We start from the raw sequence: 19,729 nt of genomic DNA, 5'->3' as shown, positions 1-19,729 counted from the left end.
ACACACAATGTAGCAGTAGACATTTTTCAGTAATTTATTTGAATTTGTTTAGCTATTGTTTTATTTTATTGTTCATTTTATTTTTCTACAGGATGTTGTTGATATCAGATTGACCCCAAACACAAATGTCATTACTTTTCTACAATCTTCTATAAAGTAGGCCTAACATAAAAGTCACCTTTTTGAAAAGTGTATGTCTACTTTGTGTTATAAACAGGGTTAACGCCTTAATCAGATTTGTCTACTTAGTTTTAACTTGGTACATGACAATTTGAAGGCAACATAGGATGTTTTGAATTTTGAAAATACTTCAGACGAACTCTGGGACCCCAAACAGAAAGGAACATACAGGATTAAATCCAAATCCAGCTGCTCTGCAGAATCCATGACGGTATTTGGATAGCGCGCCTCCTGCTTTTCACTCCTATTGTGATGCTCCGGCTCACACACACACACACACACACTCGCTCACACGCTCACTTTACCCAGCGCCAGCAGCCAAAGAAACTAATGCTGCCCTCTTTACCAGAGTTTGAGTTTTTAAAACTATGCCTTGATGCGACTTAGTTACCCCGCTGGAGTTCGGAAAGTGGGAGAAGTGAAAAGGGAAAGTTGGGAAGTAATCGGGTGAAGTTTTTCGCTATTCCCGTGCAGGAGCGCATCGAGCCATAATGGCGAGTCGTGCGCGGACAGGATCTCGATTCTCTCTCGCGGCGTGGAGCACACACTCCCGATCATACTGGAATAACTTGGAGATTTCAACGTGGAGCCTTGTCGCCCTGTTGCTGGTTGTTTGTGGGAGATCTTGTGGGGCGGATAGTGAGTTTTCGATCCTGGAAGAGGCTCAAGTTTTGGCAGTGCAGATGAAGAAGCTGTCTACTCAGGAGCTGGGTGTTCTCACAATGCAGGTAATAAAACACACTTTTAAAACTTAAGCCTTTGTCTTTAATGCACTTTTCTAAATTTCTAATCTATAATGTTTTTTGTAGAGAGTTTGGCTTGCTCTATTTATCTTAAATGACTTTTGGAAGTGTGACAAAGTGCACGTTATTTAGGATATATGCAAGTCCTGTGTACTATCATATACTACTGTGCATTTCTCTTAATTAGCCTACCTTAATGCTTATTTTGCATGGTTTGCGCTGTTTATCAAACATAAAGGCGGTTCATTGCAGAGTTATTTGGACTTTTAAAAACATGTTGACGTAATGACAGCCTTTACAATTGCTTGTGTGCATTCATTCATGTAAAGGCTTTATGCGGTATGAATGAACAGATTTAAAACTGCATTTGAAAGATGTATTGTTTACTTTTCTCCGTGTTCATTTTTCCCTCATCAGAAACATCTGCAGTAGTCCAATGTATGATCATCTGCATTTTAAAAATAGACAACGTGTAGCCTACATTTATTACCCCAATTTGTTATTAATTTAGAAAATTCTTCTAGTTTTAAAAATAGAAGTGTATATCTAATTTACAACTGTAGCTTATTATATTAATGTAGGGTATTGTGTGATTTGGTTCATTTTATAAGCAAATAATTCTTATTTATAAATATCTAACCGTGTGTTTTTGTAAAGACAGACCATTAAATGCACTATACAATGATTTGGCGCTACCAGAATCAGGCAGATTATGTATACACCGTAGTGTGTGTGAAATTCATGCCAATTTCACATTAATTATGTTTTATGCGCCAATCCTCCATCGTAAAGTTTCAAGATCGACATACGGATATTATAAGGCATAAACCTCTTCCTTTGGACCTTCTTATGAATTACGAATGCAATTAGAAGTGTTTTTCGTAACAAATGGTAAATTTAGCTGTGGCGCTGTGATGTGTTGGTGTAAACGCGCACACTTCAGAGGGAGCTCGCACAGAGGTGGGCAGTAGGGGGCCAGACCCAAATGGCCTTTCATCTGTGCCACACTATACTGCTGTCCTAGCTCCTCCTTTTTTCTTTGTCACACTCAGATGTTAATAATCTCCCTCTCTCTCTCTGACTCACCCCCTCTCCCCACTCCCTTTGTACTTATAATTGGTTGTTAATCAAATGAATGAATACTCATGCACTGCAGTCACATTTACAAATTGGCAACCTCCACCGAATATCTGTTGTTGAGATCAATTTTTCTTCTCTTGCCTTGAGCCATGTATTTAGCTAGAGTAATTTACCACAGACTAGACTATCTGCTTCCAGTTTAATTATTCCTGTGCCTATAAAATCATATCTGACCTCATGTGTCTATGAACTCTTTTACACCTGCGTCATAGCTCTGATTCAAGGCCTACCCCAGTATTTGATGTATCTTTTTTTAAGTAGTTATTTTTTTATGACAAAACAAAATAGGCTATATGATTTTTTTCATTCATATATGAAAATGTATCTTTCATGCTCCACAACTAATGAGCACAGTTTAATTAAAAATATATTTTGAGATGTTGTTTAATACATTATAAAAAAAATATTTAAGCTATCAATTCCTTATTTAAGATGGGTTGCTCACATAAATACTCTGCACCACCTGTTAAGTGTACTGAGGGTTGTAAATGACATTTCGTCTTAGGTATATTTGCTTTTTTATTTGCAATATTTCTCTTCAGGCTTCTCTGAGCTCCCTCTGTTTGTCCATCAGACTGGTGGCTGTGGTTTAAGTCGAGGCTGTTTTAACTGAGGCCTCCTAATTGAATAATGATGGTAATTTGGAATCGGTGTGTGTAAAAAGATGCGCATTAAATATTGCATGCGATTTATCGTGCAGCCCTAGTAAAAAGTAATAGAGACGGGCTAGAGGATTGATTATGCAGACTCAGCTGGTCCATGGTGCTTGTCATGTCTTATTTTCAGTATCCTCCCACGTCAATGAACATAATCGGTATAAAAGCTAATAGCTGATTGTGATATGATTGTAGTTGTGTTGTGGTTATAGGAAAATCCAAAAGCTTTTAGATGCACCTGAATGTTAAAGGGATAGTACATGCAAAATTTTACATTATGCCATTTACTCATCCTCATGTTATTCCAAACCCGTGTCTTTTTTTCTTCTGAAGAACACTCAAAGAACATATTTAGCCGTTTTTGTCTATGCAATTAAAGAATCAGTGGGATCCAAAATAATACTGGACCCCATTTACTTTCATTGAATCAAAAAAAAAAAATCTGCATATCATATAGTGATTTTTTTCATCCACAGACTGGTCTAGTAAGCGGTCTTTGTGCTGGATTTATCAATGGAAATTAGTCCTGGTTTGAAGGACTTTTCATAGTCTCTGCGTGGAATGATCTCTGATGAAAAATCCTATTGAGATAGAGCCATTGCAAATGACCCATCCAGTTAACGACAGTCCATCCATCAGCTCATGGCTGCTGGGGCCCCTTTAAAGAAGTCCAGTCTGATACGCCACCTCCACCTTACTGCCAAACTGGTCACTCATCTACAGGTTCTTGTGATCTAATTCAGTTACAGTGGATGAGTGTGTAACAGTAGGTTGTTTGTGAGCTTTCTCGTGAGGGCAAGGCTTTTCGGTCATGCTTAATTAGCTCTGGAGTATTTGTTGTGTTGTCTGTCCACTACACTGTGACTGTGATCTTTGGAACTGCTTCCTGCTTAAGTGCACACGCTCGTCTGAGAGGAACAGCCACCGGTCTTGATCAGAAGAGCTGTGACCTGTCATTAGGTTCTGTGGATTGTGTATAATTAGTTTTCTTTGAAATGAGTTGAAGATTATTGTGATGACTCAACCTTGCTGAAAAAAAACGTACTGTGGCAGTACCATATACAGTGATTATCAGAAGATATTACTCCGGTAATTTGATATACTGAACTAATATTTATATACCATGGTATTTACATGGTTCTTCAAAGAATTCCATGACAAACCATGACAGTATCTCTTCCGAAAAAAAACAAAAACAAAACAGTAATACCAAAGTAATTTTTGGTTCGTTTTAGTTATGTTTCCTTATTGTTGAACTTGCGCTGAAATTAGAGTTATGAATTTTCTGACAAATCAAATGTTATATTTATCAGTGATTGCCAGTTATGAGATATTATTGATGCCAGTGAAATCAGTTGTTCACTACTATTAAAAGTTTGTGTTATGCGCACCAAGCCTGCATTTATTTTAGGGGTGCTCCGATTGATTGGCTACTGATGGCTATCTGCCGATAATCGCTTTGGGAAGTTTGATCGGCAGTCTCTATAAAGGCCGATCTCAAGCTGACGATGCGCCTGCCGTGAGAGGTTTGGCATGACATGCAGTGGCACCGTCTCTATCTCTTTCCGGCCCAGGTAAAATAATGCTGAAGGTGAGGTACAATTCATATATCTTTATTAAATAACTTGCAAAGTAATTTGAAAACTTTCTGTGCACGCTGCACAGTTGACACAGGAATTGTCACTTGCACAATCAAGGCAGTGTTGCATCGTCACTAAAGTTTATAATTTGCATTTCTTTTTAAGTCTTGCCAGTGTTTAAACCATTCAGCACTCGCACACTCTCCTAGAGACGGTGCACTCATGCACACACATAATGCCAGGTTCACACATACTCCGTTTGCAGTGTGTATGCGGCGCATATTTTTTCTGCGCCCATGTTAACAGATTAGAGCAGGGCTGGGCAACTTCGGTCCTGGAGGGCCACTGTCCTGCAGAATTTAGCTCCAAACCTAATCAAACACACCTGCCTGTAGCTTAGTGATGTTGAAGACATTGATTAGCTTGTTCAGGTGTGTTTGATTAGGGTTGGAGCTAAACTCTGCAGGACAGTGGCACTTCATTTCCAGCGATACTGTTGACTTGATTGCAAAGATACTATTTAAACTGAGCTGGATGTTGACATCACTGAATTCAATGATGAACTGTCTTTAACTGAAAAATTTGTTTACTATTGTCATTTTGCATTATTGACACACTATTTTCCTAATTAATGCTGTTCAGTTGCTTTGACACAATCTGTATGAAAAAGCGCTATATAAATAAAGGTAAAGGTAAAAAGGTAAAGGTGGCCCTCCAGGACCGAAGTTGCCCAGCCCTGGATTAGAGTGTTCACACTGCACATGGTTGCGGTCCGGCAGTGCATTCCAGGTCTATTTTTGCTGCGCTGTAAACGCTGAATTAAAGTTACAGCGCATTGTAACCATCAGTGATCGGCTCCAAAATCCTGATCGGAGCACCCTTCATTTATTTGTTCAAAAACACAGTAAGAACATTAATATTGTGAAATATTATTGAATATAAGAATATCTTAGATTAATTGAAAATCAAAAATAACAACATTAAGTTGAAATCCTTTGTAATAATCCTTTTGGAATAAATTAATTTGTTTTTAAAAAATCTTTCTGACCCCAAAATTTTGAGCAGTAGCATACATTTATGATTTTGGGTCAATGCCAGTGTCAATGATCAAGAAAAAGTGGGGGAAAAAGGTATTTTAAAAATTCAGTTGAAAGCACATGGGTCAAGTTCTTAGAAATGTACTTTTTGTGTTCATGTTTATTTGGTTTTGAAAATCCTTTTAAAATTTTGAAGATAAGTTTAAATTTTATGTCATGTGTTGTAATTTTTTGTAATTAATCATAAAATATCATAAACATTAATGTATCATTAAGCTTTTGGAGAGTCGCACCATATGACATTTCACGTTATTCGCTGTGATATCAGGACAGTTGTAGAGTTACAGTACAACGAATAGACAAACTAATTTTCTTAAATTCATTTTAAACCTCTTAAATCAATTTTTTAAATAATTTTCAAAGTTTTTAAATTCCTTGTTTTATTATTGTGATTGTTTTTCTTTTCTTTTATGTAAAGCACTTTGAATTACCATTGTGTATGAAATGTGTTATATAAATAAACTTGCCTTGCCTTGCCTAAATTTGATGTGTGTTACTTATGTGTTCAGATCTTTGAGTTCACTGTTCACATTCACAGACAAAAGTTCATAGTCTAATACCATTTTCTTAGATTCCTAAATTGGTTTGCCCAACATTAGCAGTCAGTCAGTTAAAAGCGATTTCTGTCCTCCTCCTCCAGCTGTTTGATTTCAGTTAGTGATGGCAGCAGCAGAAGATTCCCTCTTTCGTTTTCCCTGTACACTTGTTGCTCTCTTTATGTTTCATTCTATTGTCCCTGTCTTTTGTCCCCACACCGATTTTCAGTATCCCGTTGAAACCACTCCCAGACTCGAGTTAACAATCTAAAGGGAGCGTTCCTCACCATCCATCGCAGCAAAACATTTGTATGCTTTAATTGGGCTTTCGGGTGAGGGGAAAAAAGGCCACCCTGGCGGTCTTTTCGTTGGGTATCACTATGGTAAAGTAAACCTCAACGAAGCCATTGTGGCATATTTTTCATTTACTTGGAACTTCGCCAAGAGGGCTTCTCATTGCACGGCTAGGATGCGCCTGTTATTGAACGACCTAGTTAGAAAGTCTGCTGTGTGGAAGCTTTTGAGAGGAGGTCTTTCATTCACAACCTCCCAGAGACAAACCCCCCTCACCCTTTCTCTTGGAGAAGAGTCTGCCTTCTGTAGTGCCTTTATTAACCTGGAGCTGTAATTAACCGGCCTTATTTAATCAGTTTGGGCTCTTTCTCTCACACACACGTAGGGAAGAATAGAAGCTTCATGGGAACTGGCCTTTGTGCAGCGCTCAAAAGCTTCTTTCAGTAAGTTCCTACAGGGTCGACCTGGGATGGGACATCGGGCCTTATCACAGAGTCTTCAATGGGGATGTCTTCACACACCCTACCCTATCCCAAGGGGGATGGGAGACCAGGGGCCCCACAGCGTTCTTAGAAGTGTGTCTGTGTTGTTGTTTGTTGGATGACTATGCAGGAAGGCTTGGTGCTTGTTCTCTCTTCTACCTTTATGTGTTTTGGAAGTGTGATCTCCTTCCTCCCTCATCTGATACGGCCTCACATTCACTGTGAGAGACGAGAAGGGCCCTGACTGCATACGCTCCAGACTGTTTTTCATTTCTGCTTCTTTTCTTTTCAAACCGACAGCCCCCCTCTCTCCAGAGTCTAAACCATCCTGATAACCCTCATGTTGTTGTTTGTCTCAGAGTAAAAGAAATGTATAGGATTGAAGAGTTGGATGTCGATTAAGGATTAGTTTTGTGTATGTGTATGCAAAATTGAGCAGTTTAGAGGAATAATTCATTTACTCATCCACATGTCATTTACAAACCTGTATTTTTTTTCTTGCTTCCATTGAACACAAAAGGAGATATTGACTACACAAAAGGAGTGTCCTGACTACTCTATTCCGTACAATGAAAGTGAATGGGGATGGGCGATAAGTCGCTTTACCTAGAACTAAAAAAAAACCCCTCAGGAATACAGAAATTCATTTAGTTTCTATATATGACTTGTATTTCTTGAGCTCAAAAGCATTTTGAGTGGTTTGGATTGACATGAAAGTGAAAAATCTTTTTTTTAATGCATAATATTTTTATTTGTTTGTTTTTATTTTAACTAAAATTACATTTTCCTTTTCATATTTAGTGCATTTGAGTAAAAATTCTAAATCACTTTGAGTCAAGTCTGACCATTCAGACTTAAATTTAGATTTAAATCAGACTTCAAAACACATTTTGATGTGCTTTGGATTGGTTTTGTAAAATAAAATAAAAAAGGTGTCAGCAAATAAACAAATTTGAGTTAGACACAACAACAACAATTCTGACTGTCTGAACAAAGCCTATGTTAGCAATCAAACTATTAGTTGATGCTTTTCTTTAAGAACGCTTTAGTGTTTTAACTCCCAGTTTGTTTAGTTTTCCTTCAGCTTTTATCTCTGCTTTAAAGGTTCTTGATGTAATCTTGGAGTAGTTTTCTCAGGCTGTTATTGATTGTTTAGAGAGTGTGTGTTTTGAATTGACATTTTCTTTCCAGAGTTTCCAAAGCCTCATGTATTATGCAGTGGCGGCTGGTGGAAAATTTTCTAGGTAGGGCGCCACGTCCAACAATTTTAACATACATCCCAGTATAACAAAAGGAAAAATATTTAGACTTAAAACATTTTAAATAAAGATAGTTATTTTACCAAGTTCAAGATTACGTTTGAGGATGATTCTCAAAAACTATAATTTCTGCAAGAATTTTTCAAGATAAATTAAAACATTTTTTTAATTTTCATAATTCACAATTTATGTGTACTGTGCAACACGCAAAAACTGTGAGGAAAAAATAAATGTCACATTTGTTTTTAGAGCATTTTCTGTAACTACAAGTCAAGCTGCAATACCAAACAGGACCACACGGAGATGCCAACAGACCACTATACCAGTCGCTTTAACCTGACTGCATATATATATATATACGGATCCATTCAGAATTATTAAACAGAGCAAAAAGCAAATAAAAAACATTCTGAATTTGTCGAATGTGGTGATCTGAAGTAGGGCTGCACGATAAATCGCATGCGATATTTAACGCGCATCTGGTCAGTAAAGCCGGTTCTGTAATCAGTAATCAGCGGTAAAGCGTTAAATATCGCATGCGATTTATCGTGCAGCCCTAATCTGAAGGCAGCTCAACATGACCAGTGAATAGTTCCTCTGTCAGAGTGAGTGTTGATGACCATGTGTATATAAACACCACTGACCGCAGCAGACTCTTATAAAAACCCGCTTCTTCAGCGAGTGTCCATTATTAAACACTTACCAGATGTGCAACCATACTGAAATGTGCTTGTGCAAAAAGCTATCAGAGAGTGCACATACATGGTTTGTTTATTTGCACACTAATAATATTGGACTCGCATGTGTCTAATAATGTGCTACTCCTGTATTTCACTGTAATCGTCTTTACCTCCATTATAGGGCTGCACAATTAATCAAATTTCTAATCGCGATTACAATTATGGATGCCACAATTACGTAATCGTTCAAAGCGGCAATTAATCGTTCAAAGTCCACTTATGTTATTCTGCGTGCTTAAGATGAGTTTTTTTCTTTCTACATGTTATCTTAAGGGTTTAGTATAACATTATAATACCATTCATATTTTTACTTTTTTATAATTTAAAGAAGAAACTAATTCGATGTATAGTTGACATTTGAGGCTTAATACTATAGAGAAGCACTAAAAGTTTTTCAGTAGAGTGTTTTCAGCTTGTTTATTTTCATATAAAAATACGGCATGCAGTTGCATCAAACAATGGTATAAACATCATTCAATGTAAATTGTGATAATCATAATTAATAATCGCAATTACAATTTCAAGGGAATAATCGACAATTATGATTTTTGTCATAATCGTGCAGCCCTACTCCATTACAATCGTCATCCATCAAAACTTTACTGGTAAGATACTGGTTTACTTTATTCAGGCCATAGAGACTAGTCCTGAGTCTGACTTCAGCTTAAAGATAATTAATAAAGGTATGTTTGTTCCCTCCCGAAACTCATAGAGATTCAAAGTTAAAAAAAAAAATCTTTGTATGAGAACAAGTGTATGAACTCGCCCAAAAAGAGGCGGTACTCCACAGAATGTGACTGATGCTGATTGGACTGTATATCCAGAGGCAGAACAAATAGTCTAGAACAGTGACAGCTGTGGTTGAATGTGATGGGAAAAAATCCCTCCTTTTGAACTTTGGTGGTGCGTCGCCCTATTGCCCTAATAAAGAAGCCACCTCTGGTATTATGTATGGAGCCAGTTTGATAGGGCATTGAAGTGTCTGAGGCAGGAATGTTTCAGTTTGGGAGGAGTAGAACAGCCCTGAAATGACAGGGTGAGGAGGACTATGTCTGGGCATCTAAACCCATTCACTTTGAGTGAGCGAGTGAGTGAATTAATGTACTCCACTTCATTAATCCTGAAATCTTCGATCCCAATCGCACCTGCTGTTAACATTCAGTTTTCTAAGCCGTTCACAGTATTGAAGTCCTCACATAAGTATAACAGACACTCTGGGCATGGTTTTTTTTACTTTGTATGCTTCTGAGAAACCACACCAGACCAGACCTTGTTTTATTAGTTCCAGGAAGCAAATATTGGGACATTTTAACAAAACTTGTCTTATTCTTCACAGAGGAAGGAGCTCAGATAGAAGATGGATGTGTTTAGAGATTAAGAAAGGGAGCCCACTGTGTTTGGTCAGGAGGGTCACGCCCTGATTTAGAGATTAAAGTGGGTCCATAAATACAGAGGTCAGTAGTTTGCATCCCATCCAAACCCCTTTATCTGATAACCTTTGAGATAAGAGGGTAGGTGGGAATTCCTCTTTGTTGTCCTAGAGGCACATTTCCTTTTGCTCATGGGCGGCATAAAATGGTTGGACCAGTGTCTCTATTAGCTTTTTGTGCTTGACCATTGCTGTTTTTCTTAAGACTAAGTCGCAACAACAGGCTAAAGGACAGCATGTTGTCAGCACACAAAAATTAGGGATGCATGACATGTCATTACCATGTTGGTACCATTACTATAATAATAACATTGTTTTTAATAAAAATTATTATTTATTTTTATTATTATTAGAAATGTAATTTAATTATTAATTTATTTTTGTTTTTTGTGTATTTTTTTAAAATGGATTCTTATCAGCACATATTGGGTATTAGATTGTCATGTATTCCCCATTGTGCTTTCACATTTAGATTATCTTTGCTGTCTTGTTCTTTTTTTCAATAAATTTGAATTATACTACATTCAATTGTTATTATTAATCTAGCAGACTTTCACTGGCTTTATGAAAATCCATGAAGACTGAAAGAATATACTATGTTTTATATTTTCAGATATTATATTTTGATATTCACTTGTAGTGTTTAAAATGATTTTATAACATTTTAGAATGTGTGTTTTTTTTTTATAACTTCGATATTCACCACTTATCGATTATCTTCGGTTCCCTGTTTGTTAAAAGCAAATAAAAAAAGGAAGAAAAAAAATTTGTCGACCTAATTGACTACTGAATGATTGACTAGTTGGTTGTCTTTTCTGGTACTTTTATTGTTAGTGTACAGGTAATTCTGATTTCATATATTCCATTTCAAAGCATGTCACCCTCTCTCACCACCCAAGATGAAGCAGGAAATGACCTCAGATAGTGTCTGAACTTTAAATCTCTCTCTTGTAGTGTGTACTTTGAAAGATAAAAAGAACCTTGATTCTGAGGCCACTAATTGGCTGACATAAAGGAGCGTTCCTTCTTTGAATGAGCGATAGGAAAAGGAGGAAAGCTGCTAGAGCAACAAGCAGCAGCTGTGTTTTGCTATGACTGTCTCAAGCCTGGCCGCTGCTTGCCAAGCATAGTTATTTTATCCACCCCGACTGACTGGTAACGCAACACCTGCGTTAGCACAGCAGATGAACTTGGGTGTTAGGCACAAGGGTACACTTCCCCTCTATGATATATAAACATGAAAAGGGAATCAAAAATAATTTTTATTGGCCTCGATACCACAGTCATTGCTTCACATTTGTGTGTGTGTGAGGGCTATTTACGAGCATTTCCAAAGTAATTCTTCTGTTTATTGATTCACGTTCCCTAGAGACTCCATAGAGGTGTTGCAGTGTGGTCTCAGATAAACTGCCCTTGTCTTGTGATTGCTTTAGCAGTAGTGAGCAATTTACTGCCTTATTTACTAGGTGCCTGTGCCTGTGAGAGAGTGAGAGAAAGAAGAGAGCAAGGTTGAGGGAGAGAAAGAGAATATATTTTTGCTCGAATTATGCATGTGCACTTCTCAAATCGTGCCCGGCAGCAGTCCGCTTGGCACTCGTGTTTGTGAGTGTGTGTGTGTGAACTGGTCCAGTGCCAGCGTCTCTTTTACAGGAGTCTTGGGGACAGCGCTTTGGAGTCTCTGGTGTCTGCTGAAAGGAAGACTGTGTAATGAACAGTTTGCAGCAGAGCACTGTGGGAATGCAGGTGTCTGGATGGAGGCACTTGTTGTAATGTTTAGTGGGCTCTGCATGCACGTTTACGCTGTTGAAAGGCTTTATGTGGTATTTTATGTAGTTATTTATGGTTTCTGTGTTATTTTCTGTTTGTAGTTAATGTAATACTGGAGTATTGTCCAAAAAAACGTTTCCAATATTGGCAATTACCTTTTATTTACTTTTTTTGTTAATACTTTGAACTATCTCTTTAAAGTCATAACAGACAGTGAAGAACCGGCAAGCTAGTTCTTGAGAGTTAGGCCAGTTGTCTGCACCTAGACCGAAAACAGATGATTATGTGTTAATTGGATGAAAGAAACTGAAAGACCCGATCAAAAAATGGAAAATTGTTGATATTTGAGTGTTAATTTTGATGTTGACCTGATCGCTATCATCCTATTCATATCATGCATTCAGTCAACATCTGTATACATTTGGTTCAGCATAATATTATCATCTATTTTTTTTACTTCAGTGTGAGACTGCTTCGGATTTCCTTCAGATTTCAACCCGATAATGGTTCAAATCTGTTAATTTCAGCGCAATGTCTTCCTACTTACTTCAATGAGTGAGTTTACCACACCGCAAACCGGAATCAGGCCTTCAGCTGTGTTTAAGTGAGGATTTGCCAAATCTTTCATCTGATTTTCATCTCTGTTTGGGTTCCTCAAAGAGGATTAGGTGAGTTTGTTTGTTTGCATTGTCTTCATTTCACAAACCATTATGGATGGTGCCAAAACCTAGTCCCGTATCCCTGTATTTAGCTGGATTTTTTTCTGATTTGAATTAACCCTGTGGCAGCTTTCGCAGTGGAAATGTCATCATTTAGAAAGCAGTTGCAGAGGAATGTAAGCAATGATTTGACAGCAAATATATCTTTGGTTGCCTGGGATTTTGACTGTCTTCGCTGTAAGACTTTGTGGATCATGTTTTTCTTTGGTGTGAATTTACCAGCTTGCGCACAAATGCATATTTGCGTGAGGAAAAAATTGTCCATGAATACCCAGGGCTTTGATCAGCCAAACTTTAGGCTTGCAATGGTGTCACGGTGTAATCTGACAGAAACTGCATCGATGACATTTCCAGACTGCTGATTCAAATGCATTTCTGTCTCGTTCTCAATGCTTGGTGTTGGCAGAGAATTTAAAGAGAATGCAAAGCGAGTGTGTTATTTTTCTTCACTCATTTCCCATGAACATGTGCATGCAAATCTGACTGAAACTAAGGTATTACAGAAATAATTGATTGATTGAATAATTGAGGTAGTTTTTCCCAACAAGTTGTTTTTGTAGTTATTATATTTGTAGGCAAATGTTTCACCATGTCACTGCCACTTTGAGCAAATATTCACTTGCATCTAAAGTTTTTGGCCTATTAAGCTGGTTTGATATACAGATTTAAAATGTAATTTTCTTAAAATGGAGAGAAATTGCCTACCTAGACAGGCTTCCTAACTACACATCACATACTTTATTGTACATACTTATTGGATTGGTTAGGATGGTGGTATGTTCATTTCTAAATGCAAAAGCTAATTGCTAACTGTCAACTGTCATTTGATGATCTGCCTTAGATTTATTTTCTTTATCATTTAAAAATTATTATTTTAGATAATTCAGAATTTTTTTTTAGTTGTATTACATGATTTTAATGACATTTAAATCTAATTTTAAACGCACACAACCAGCGAAGATTTTAATTCTTGTTTTAGCACAGTGGATGATTGACAGGTGAGTAGGCGGTCCTTCACTGTTGTCTAGGACATATCAAGTGTTGTAGTGTGGTCACATTTTTGACTACCTGAGAATGTGAAGTGATTGTATTGCAAACATTCTGTACCCCAATTACACTTGTATTTAGCATTGTCCACTTATGATCAGATCACCCAAAATAAATGTCTATGGCAAGTTTAAACAGAATCTTAGACATATATTGAAGTCAGGGTTTGTTGCTTGTGTGAGTTTAATAGACTTTGGCAGGCCTGTGGGTATCAGAGGCCCTTCTCGCTCACTGATGCTGTCTGTAACCAAGCCCCTGTGTCCATCTGAGCGTGTTCATCACGCACCCTGAGTTCACATCCGGCAGGCAGCCAACAGAGCCTTTGTCCTCTGGACTGAAGCGAGCAGCAGGATCCTGCTCTGTCTTACTGATCCGAGAATAACCAGAGATAAGCAGTGATCCCAGACTGGAATGATTCTCCCTGATCATTGGAATGATCATTCCTCTTGTAGGCCTTGGACTGGGTTTTCATTTGGAAGTTTTATGGATTCAGGATTAAAGTTTTGTGGGGTTTTAGGTCATGTGTGTTAGCTTTGAGGTAATTTGTACTCCTAAAAGTTTAGTTTTATCAAATATACATTTCAAATAGTGTTGTCACGGTACCAAAATTTCCGAGGATAAAATACGCGTGTTTTGGCGGGGTTCCCCTGGTAAAATTCGCATTCCAGGGGCTAAATATCACGTTAGTGGGGTCGTTTTTCAACCCGCGGACATGAAAAACAACCCGCGGCAACAGTGTTAAAGCAGCCCAATTCCGCGGGAAAACCGCAGACTTGGCAACACTGGAAGAGGCTAGCTTTCGGATAGCGCATCAAGAACCGGGTTGACCGGGTACTCGGTACCACCGGTACTTAAAAAAACCTGGTACCGTAACGTTTTCATTTTTTTAGTACCGACTTGGTACCGAAATACCGGGTCTTTTGACAACACTAATTTCAAATGTGAAATTTCTTGGAGAAAACAGACCAAAAATAGTACTCGCTCATCCTGGACTACGCTGTTTTTTTTTTCCACCTCAGTGATGAAGTACAGAGCTGTATATCCATGTAATACACCTTTAGAGCTCCCCAGGGTTTGGTCTGTTCTTGAAACTTGAAGTTTTACAACACAGAGCACATGTGTACAGTAATTCTAGGTAGTGTTGGTCAGTGTTCCTGTGAAAGATGCTGCATTCTTCAGTGACAGCCCTACAAAAGTCCCTCTATGAGCCACTGCCACCCTGTCTCCTGGCCCTGTCACCACCGTATGACAAGTGTCTCGGGGTCATCAGGACAGAAGAAATACAAATGTATCCCAGTAAAGCTTAGCATTATGGAAATTTACTTGGTAATAAGTGCCTTAACCCTTTCACACGTAAGTTTTTTAAGGTGACCATTATTTTAGAATGTAAAACCTTATTATTTCCATGGTGACGCGTTATGCTTGTCATGTGACATACCGCAGCCACAATAGCGCTGTGCTATGACAGATGTATTGCTTATATTTCATTTTTCATAAACTTGTTAACTATGGCATGAACTATCTGGTTTTCCGATTCTGAAATACGTGTGAGTGAATGTGTTTTGTCGTTTGCAAACCTTAATAATGATCTTGTTGGTTGATCTGTAACACGCGATGGGTGCCGCCATGTTAGTTTGCGCCACAATTCAGATAATCGTATCTGTGAGATTTACAACATGTAAATTCATCCATTTCTCCCGATATACATGAAAGTAAGTGGCCGGGGAACTGGGAGAAGAACAGAGTGAACTTTATAGTTATTTACACAATATGTATCCGGTATGAGTAAAACACGTCAAATTATAATTGTATTTTACAAACTATAAATGTATTGTTTTGCTCTGTATTTAAATGTCTGAAACCTAAAATAAACATTATGTGCTTGAAAACACTGCATAGTTTTCAATTAGCATGTTTTTGTGTTTTGCTTTGGTACTGAAATTGGTACCGAGAACCATGGATTTTCACTGGTATCGGTTCCGAATACTGAAATTTTGGTACCGTGACAACACTAGTTGTGATTATATGACAAGCGCAGAGCATGTTCGTCTCCCAGCCGAAGCACGAAAGCACATTTGAATCTGGCAGTTATATGACGTCACTTTACATTCTAAAATCCCATAACTTTGACCGTACTCCCTGGGGCACAGAAATTACGATCCCAGATGTGGGACTGTTCCGCTCAAGAGGTTAAATTGAGTATCTTTCTTGATTTGCTTCCACAAACCTGGCAAACTTTGACAAACCCAGGAACTATCTAACATCAAATCTAAAAGCATGATTTTGTTTCCCAACAGACTGATTAAAATCTGTACACCCTGACTCTTGGAGGTTGCATAATATGCAATCTAATTTGACCTTGTGATTTTCAGAAGTGCTTTCCAGTTTTGTGTGCAACATGAATACAGTCACTGAACAGACTGTTGACTATGTCGACTGAGACTGAGAATAGCTGTTTTGATTCTTGTGGGGCACTAATTTAGTCAGTAATTTATTCAGTCAAGTTTCACGTAACTTAAAGGAATAGTTCAAGCGCATCAAGTAAACACGTTTGAGCTTCCATTTACCATATTTGATGTGCTCTGTGTATTTGCATTGATCGATGTTCTGTGTCTTCAGAAGACTTGGATTAAACCGTTTGGTTTCTTTTACAATCTCTGAACTTTTTGAAGCGACAAAGTTTTGGTGGAATAAACGTTCAATGAAGGGACATAAATCATTCCGATTTGATTTTTTTTAAAAAATAATTTTTTCATTTCAAAGGTAAACAAAAGTGAACCTTTAATTAATTTTGCTTATACAGAACAGAGTACTGATGTTAAAAAGTGAGGGGGAAAATACCCTCCCAAAGTTAATTTGTGATGTATAGATTCACTAATCTAGTTTTCTGTTAATTGAAATATGGCTGCTTTGCTTCTTCCATATCAATAGTCTTTGTGCTAAAACTTTGTTGCTTAATGTTTCTTACAGAGGCTTTTCCAAGTGTCTTAACACAAATATCCTTAATATTTTGATGAATCTAACCTGAAAGACTTCAAAGTAATTGTCCAGAGGAACAAGCTCAAGAGAATGCAGTATGTAGACGCGAGCTCACATTTTAATATAATGCAAAACGGGAGAGTGAGAGGACCACCCTTGATCTATTATATGTGTTTTCATTCAGTTTGGCTCTCCTGAGAGATGTGGTTGAATTAATGCAATCAAAGCAATGAGAATTATGTTTTCTGAATAAAAAAGCAGATAGCTGGTTTATAAGGAGAGGTCTGTTTGCTTAAGCTTGACGGTGCTGAAATGTTGGCTTTCACAAGCCTGCGGACACAGTTTGATTGCCTTGTTCCCATAAACTCAAACTGATTCTATGAGATGTTTGATCTGAATTACGTATTTTATGTAGAAAAAGAGATTTGTCCTTCAGTCTAGGCAGAAATCCCGTCTTCTACCTTGCTGTTTGTCTTCTGGTCAGTGTTTGCTCTCCAGTTCTTGGTTTTCTCACCTCACTTCATATTTAGCCGTTCTCAGTTCAAAAGCTTTAGATGAAGAACATTACAAGGGTGTTATTATGGCTGCAGGTGCCAGATCTGTTGGTGTGTGTCTGACTGTGTTGGCAGTGTTAAAGGAGAATGGACACAGAGGGCAGCTAAGCCCGACGTAGCCCAGACCATATGTGGGTTGAGGTGGTTGGGAAGTTGGAAAGTTACACCACTGTGAGTGCCAGGGTAGCCAGTGCACGGTTCAGGACATGCAACATAACCTGAATGTAGCATGATAATTAAAAACACAGCACAGAATTCTTTGTTGTTGCCATTTGATCGCACCTGTGTGTGATAAAAACAGCTTGAGTCCAAAGATGGAGAATGTGTATGGATTTGCAGTAGGTCTGCATATATTTATGGATGAACACTTCTGAAAGATTTCATATTGGAGGCTTTGTTTTTTTTTGTTTTTTTGGTTCAGGTTTGCTGTACCAAGAAACTCTTTTATAATCATTTAGTAAGAAAATCATTTAGTACTTTGATCTATTACTTTGATCTGCCAATAACACATAAGTTGTCAAATGATATTTCTGTTTAACAAGACCCAGATTTGAAGTCTTGAAGTTAGACTTTCATCTTTAGTGGATTTAGAAATGTATCATTGCACGAATGCGAACGTGAAGGCAAATGTTTGGCCAAAAAATAAGTATTTTACACAGGGAAAACTGACACCATTGCTGTTTAATATTAAATAACGTATTTGTTTTATGATTTGCGAATGATGAACAGTTTTTATTTTTTATTTTTTGAAACACAATTTAAATACCGTGGTATTAGGGCTGTGCAAAAAATCGAATGCGATTTTCATGTGCATCTCGTCAGTAAAGCCGCTCCTGTGTTTAGTAGTAAATCTCCAGCACGTGCGTTCAGATGGAGCGGCATTTACTACACAGAGCAGTATTTCACTGACAAGCTACACAAAATCGCGTTCATAATCGGCAATGAATCGCCTGCGATTTTGAACGCGATTTTGTGTAGCTTGTCAGTGATCTACGGCTCTGTGTAGTAAATGCCGCTCCATCTGAACGCACGTGCTGGAGATTTTACTACTAATCACAGGAGCGGCTTTACTGACGAGATGTGCATGAAAATCGCATTCGATTTTTTGCACAGCCCTACGTGGTATATATTGAAAGTACCATGATATTACGTTCTGATATCATCGCTGTACCACAGCAGCATCCCTTTAAAGCAAGCCAGTTCACTTGGTGGCCATTTTGGTAACACAGATTAGCAACTATTTTCTATGCAGGTAAGAGGAATAGAATACAATACTGCTCCTATCTTTTTTTTTGAATGAGGAAACACCAAATCTCAAAAACGTTTTATTTTATTTTATTTTTGAAGTAGATGTTAGAGATTTTCCTTCACGGTTTGCACTCTTTAGACCAGCACTGCAGTGGAAACTCCATCTGATGGGGATCTGGATGATCTGGTTCTAGGCAGACGCTGCCAGTATAGCAGGAAATGAAGCGGTGTCTCCATCGTCCCTTATAGATGGATGAGCTCCGGGAATGTCAGACAGGGCTGTGGACTCCAAGACCTTCTCCTTTTTTCCAGTCTTCTCTCCCTCCTCCTCCTCCCCTTTTTATGTTTTTCCATCGAGTTGTGAATTGTGCTCAGTGTTTGAAGCTCACACTTCACCACTGACAAACAGACATCGCTCATCTCCTAAATTTTAACACCCCACGAGAGGAAAGATTAAAGACTCTGAGTCTCTCTCATGTTTACCTCCACAGCTCTCAGAAGCAGAATTGCCTGCTGCCCTATTTTTAGTCAGAAGAGTATAAAAGTCTTGCTCTTCTCTCTGAATGTTGCTATGGTGCAAATAAGATCATTAACTGTATCTGTATACATATATATACAGTGGGTACGGAAAGTATTCAGACTTATTTTCATTAAAAAAAACAAGTAAAAAGTCATTAATAAAATAAGGACAAATACAAAAATTGCAAACAACAGCACAAATAAATGCAATAGAATAAAGAGAGCTATGAAACTAAGTTTTTCAAGTTAATTAAGTTTTTATTCAGGTAAGAAATACTACAGAAATTAAAGTAATCAAATGTAAAATAACACATCCAGTGTTTTATGATACTTTAATTTCTGTAGGTCTTCATTGTAAAAATTTAATACAGATTAATTCTTACCATTAAAGTTATAAAATGTATTAAGTCAAGAGCAGAAAGTGATTTTCTTTGTCTTTTGTTCTTATATTGGACTGCGGTCCCTTTAAGAGCTTATCCACGGACCCAATATACTGTTACACAACATGCGTTCTCTTTCTCAACTATTTAACGTTCCAAAACTGACTGTGTTTTACTGGATACTCGCCGAAACGGGCATTTTGACATCATTTTTTATGTATTTGAACGTTTAGCTCAGTTAGCCATTCATTTTGGTATTTGTGGCTCACAAGCTGTTTAAGACTGAGCGCCCGGCTTGTGCGCTCCACTAATATAGATAAGTGGTGGTGCGCGTGCTTTTGGTGTAAGCGCGAAACCTGCGGGAATGACTAAAATAATGC

General features: G+C 37.8%; 1 protein-coding gene across 1 annotated transcript in view; it reads left to right on the top strand.

The window, feature by feature from the left end:
- Window positions 1-451: 451 nt before the first annotated feature.
- cachd1 (cache domain containing 1) overlaps window positions 452-19,729 on the top strand; it is a 78,959-nt gene continuing 59,681 nt past the window's right edge. The window contains exon 1 of the mRNA XM_016491412.1: window positions 452-908. Coding sequence (XP_016346898.1) covers window positions 672-908 — 237 coding nt within the window. The 5' untranslated portion in view covers window positions 452-671. The remainder of the gene's footprint in view (window positions 909-19,729) is intronic.

Source organism: Sinocyclocheilus anshuiensis, unplaced genomic scaffold (assembly GCF_001515605.1).
Source record: "Sinocyclocheilus anshuiensis isolate Anshui unplaced genomic scaffold, SAMN03320099.WGS_v1.1 scaffold70, whole genome shotgun sequence".
Lineage (NCBI taxonomy): Eukaryota > Metazoa > Chordata > Actinopteri > Cypriniformes > Cyprinidae > Sinocyclocheilus > Sinocyclocheilus anshuiensis.
Note: the sequence above shows the minus strand (reverse complement) of the source record. Positions and strands in the feature narration are given on the sequence as shown.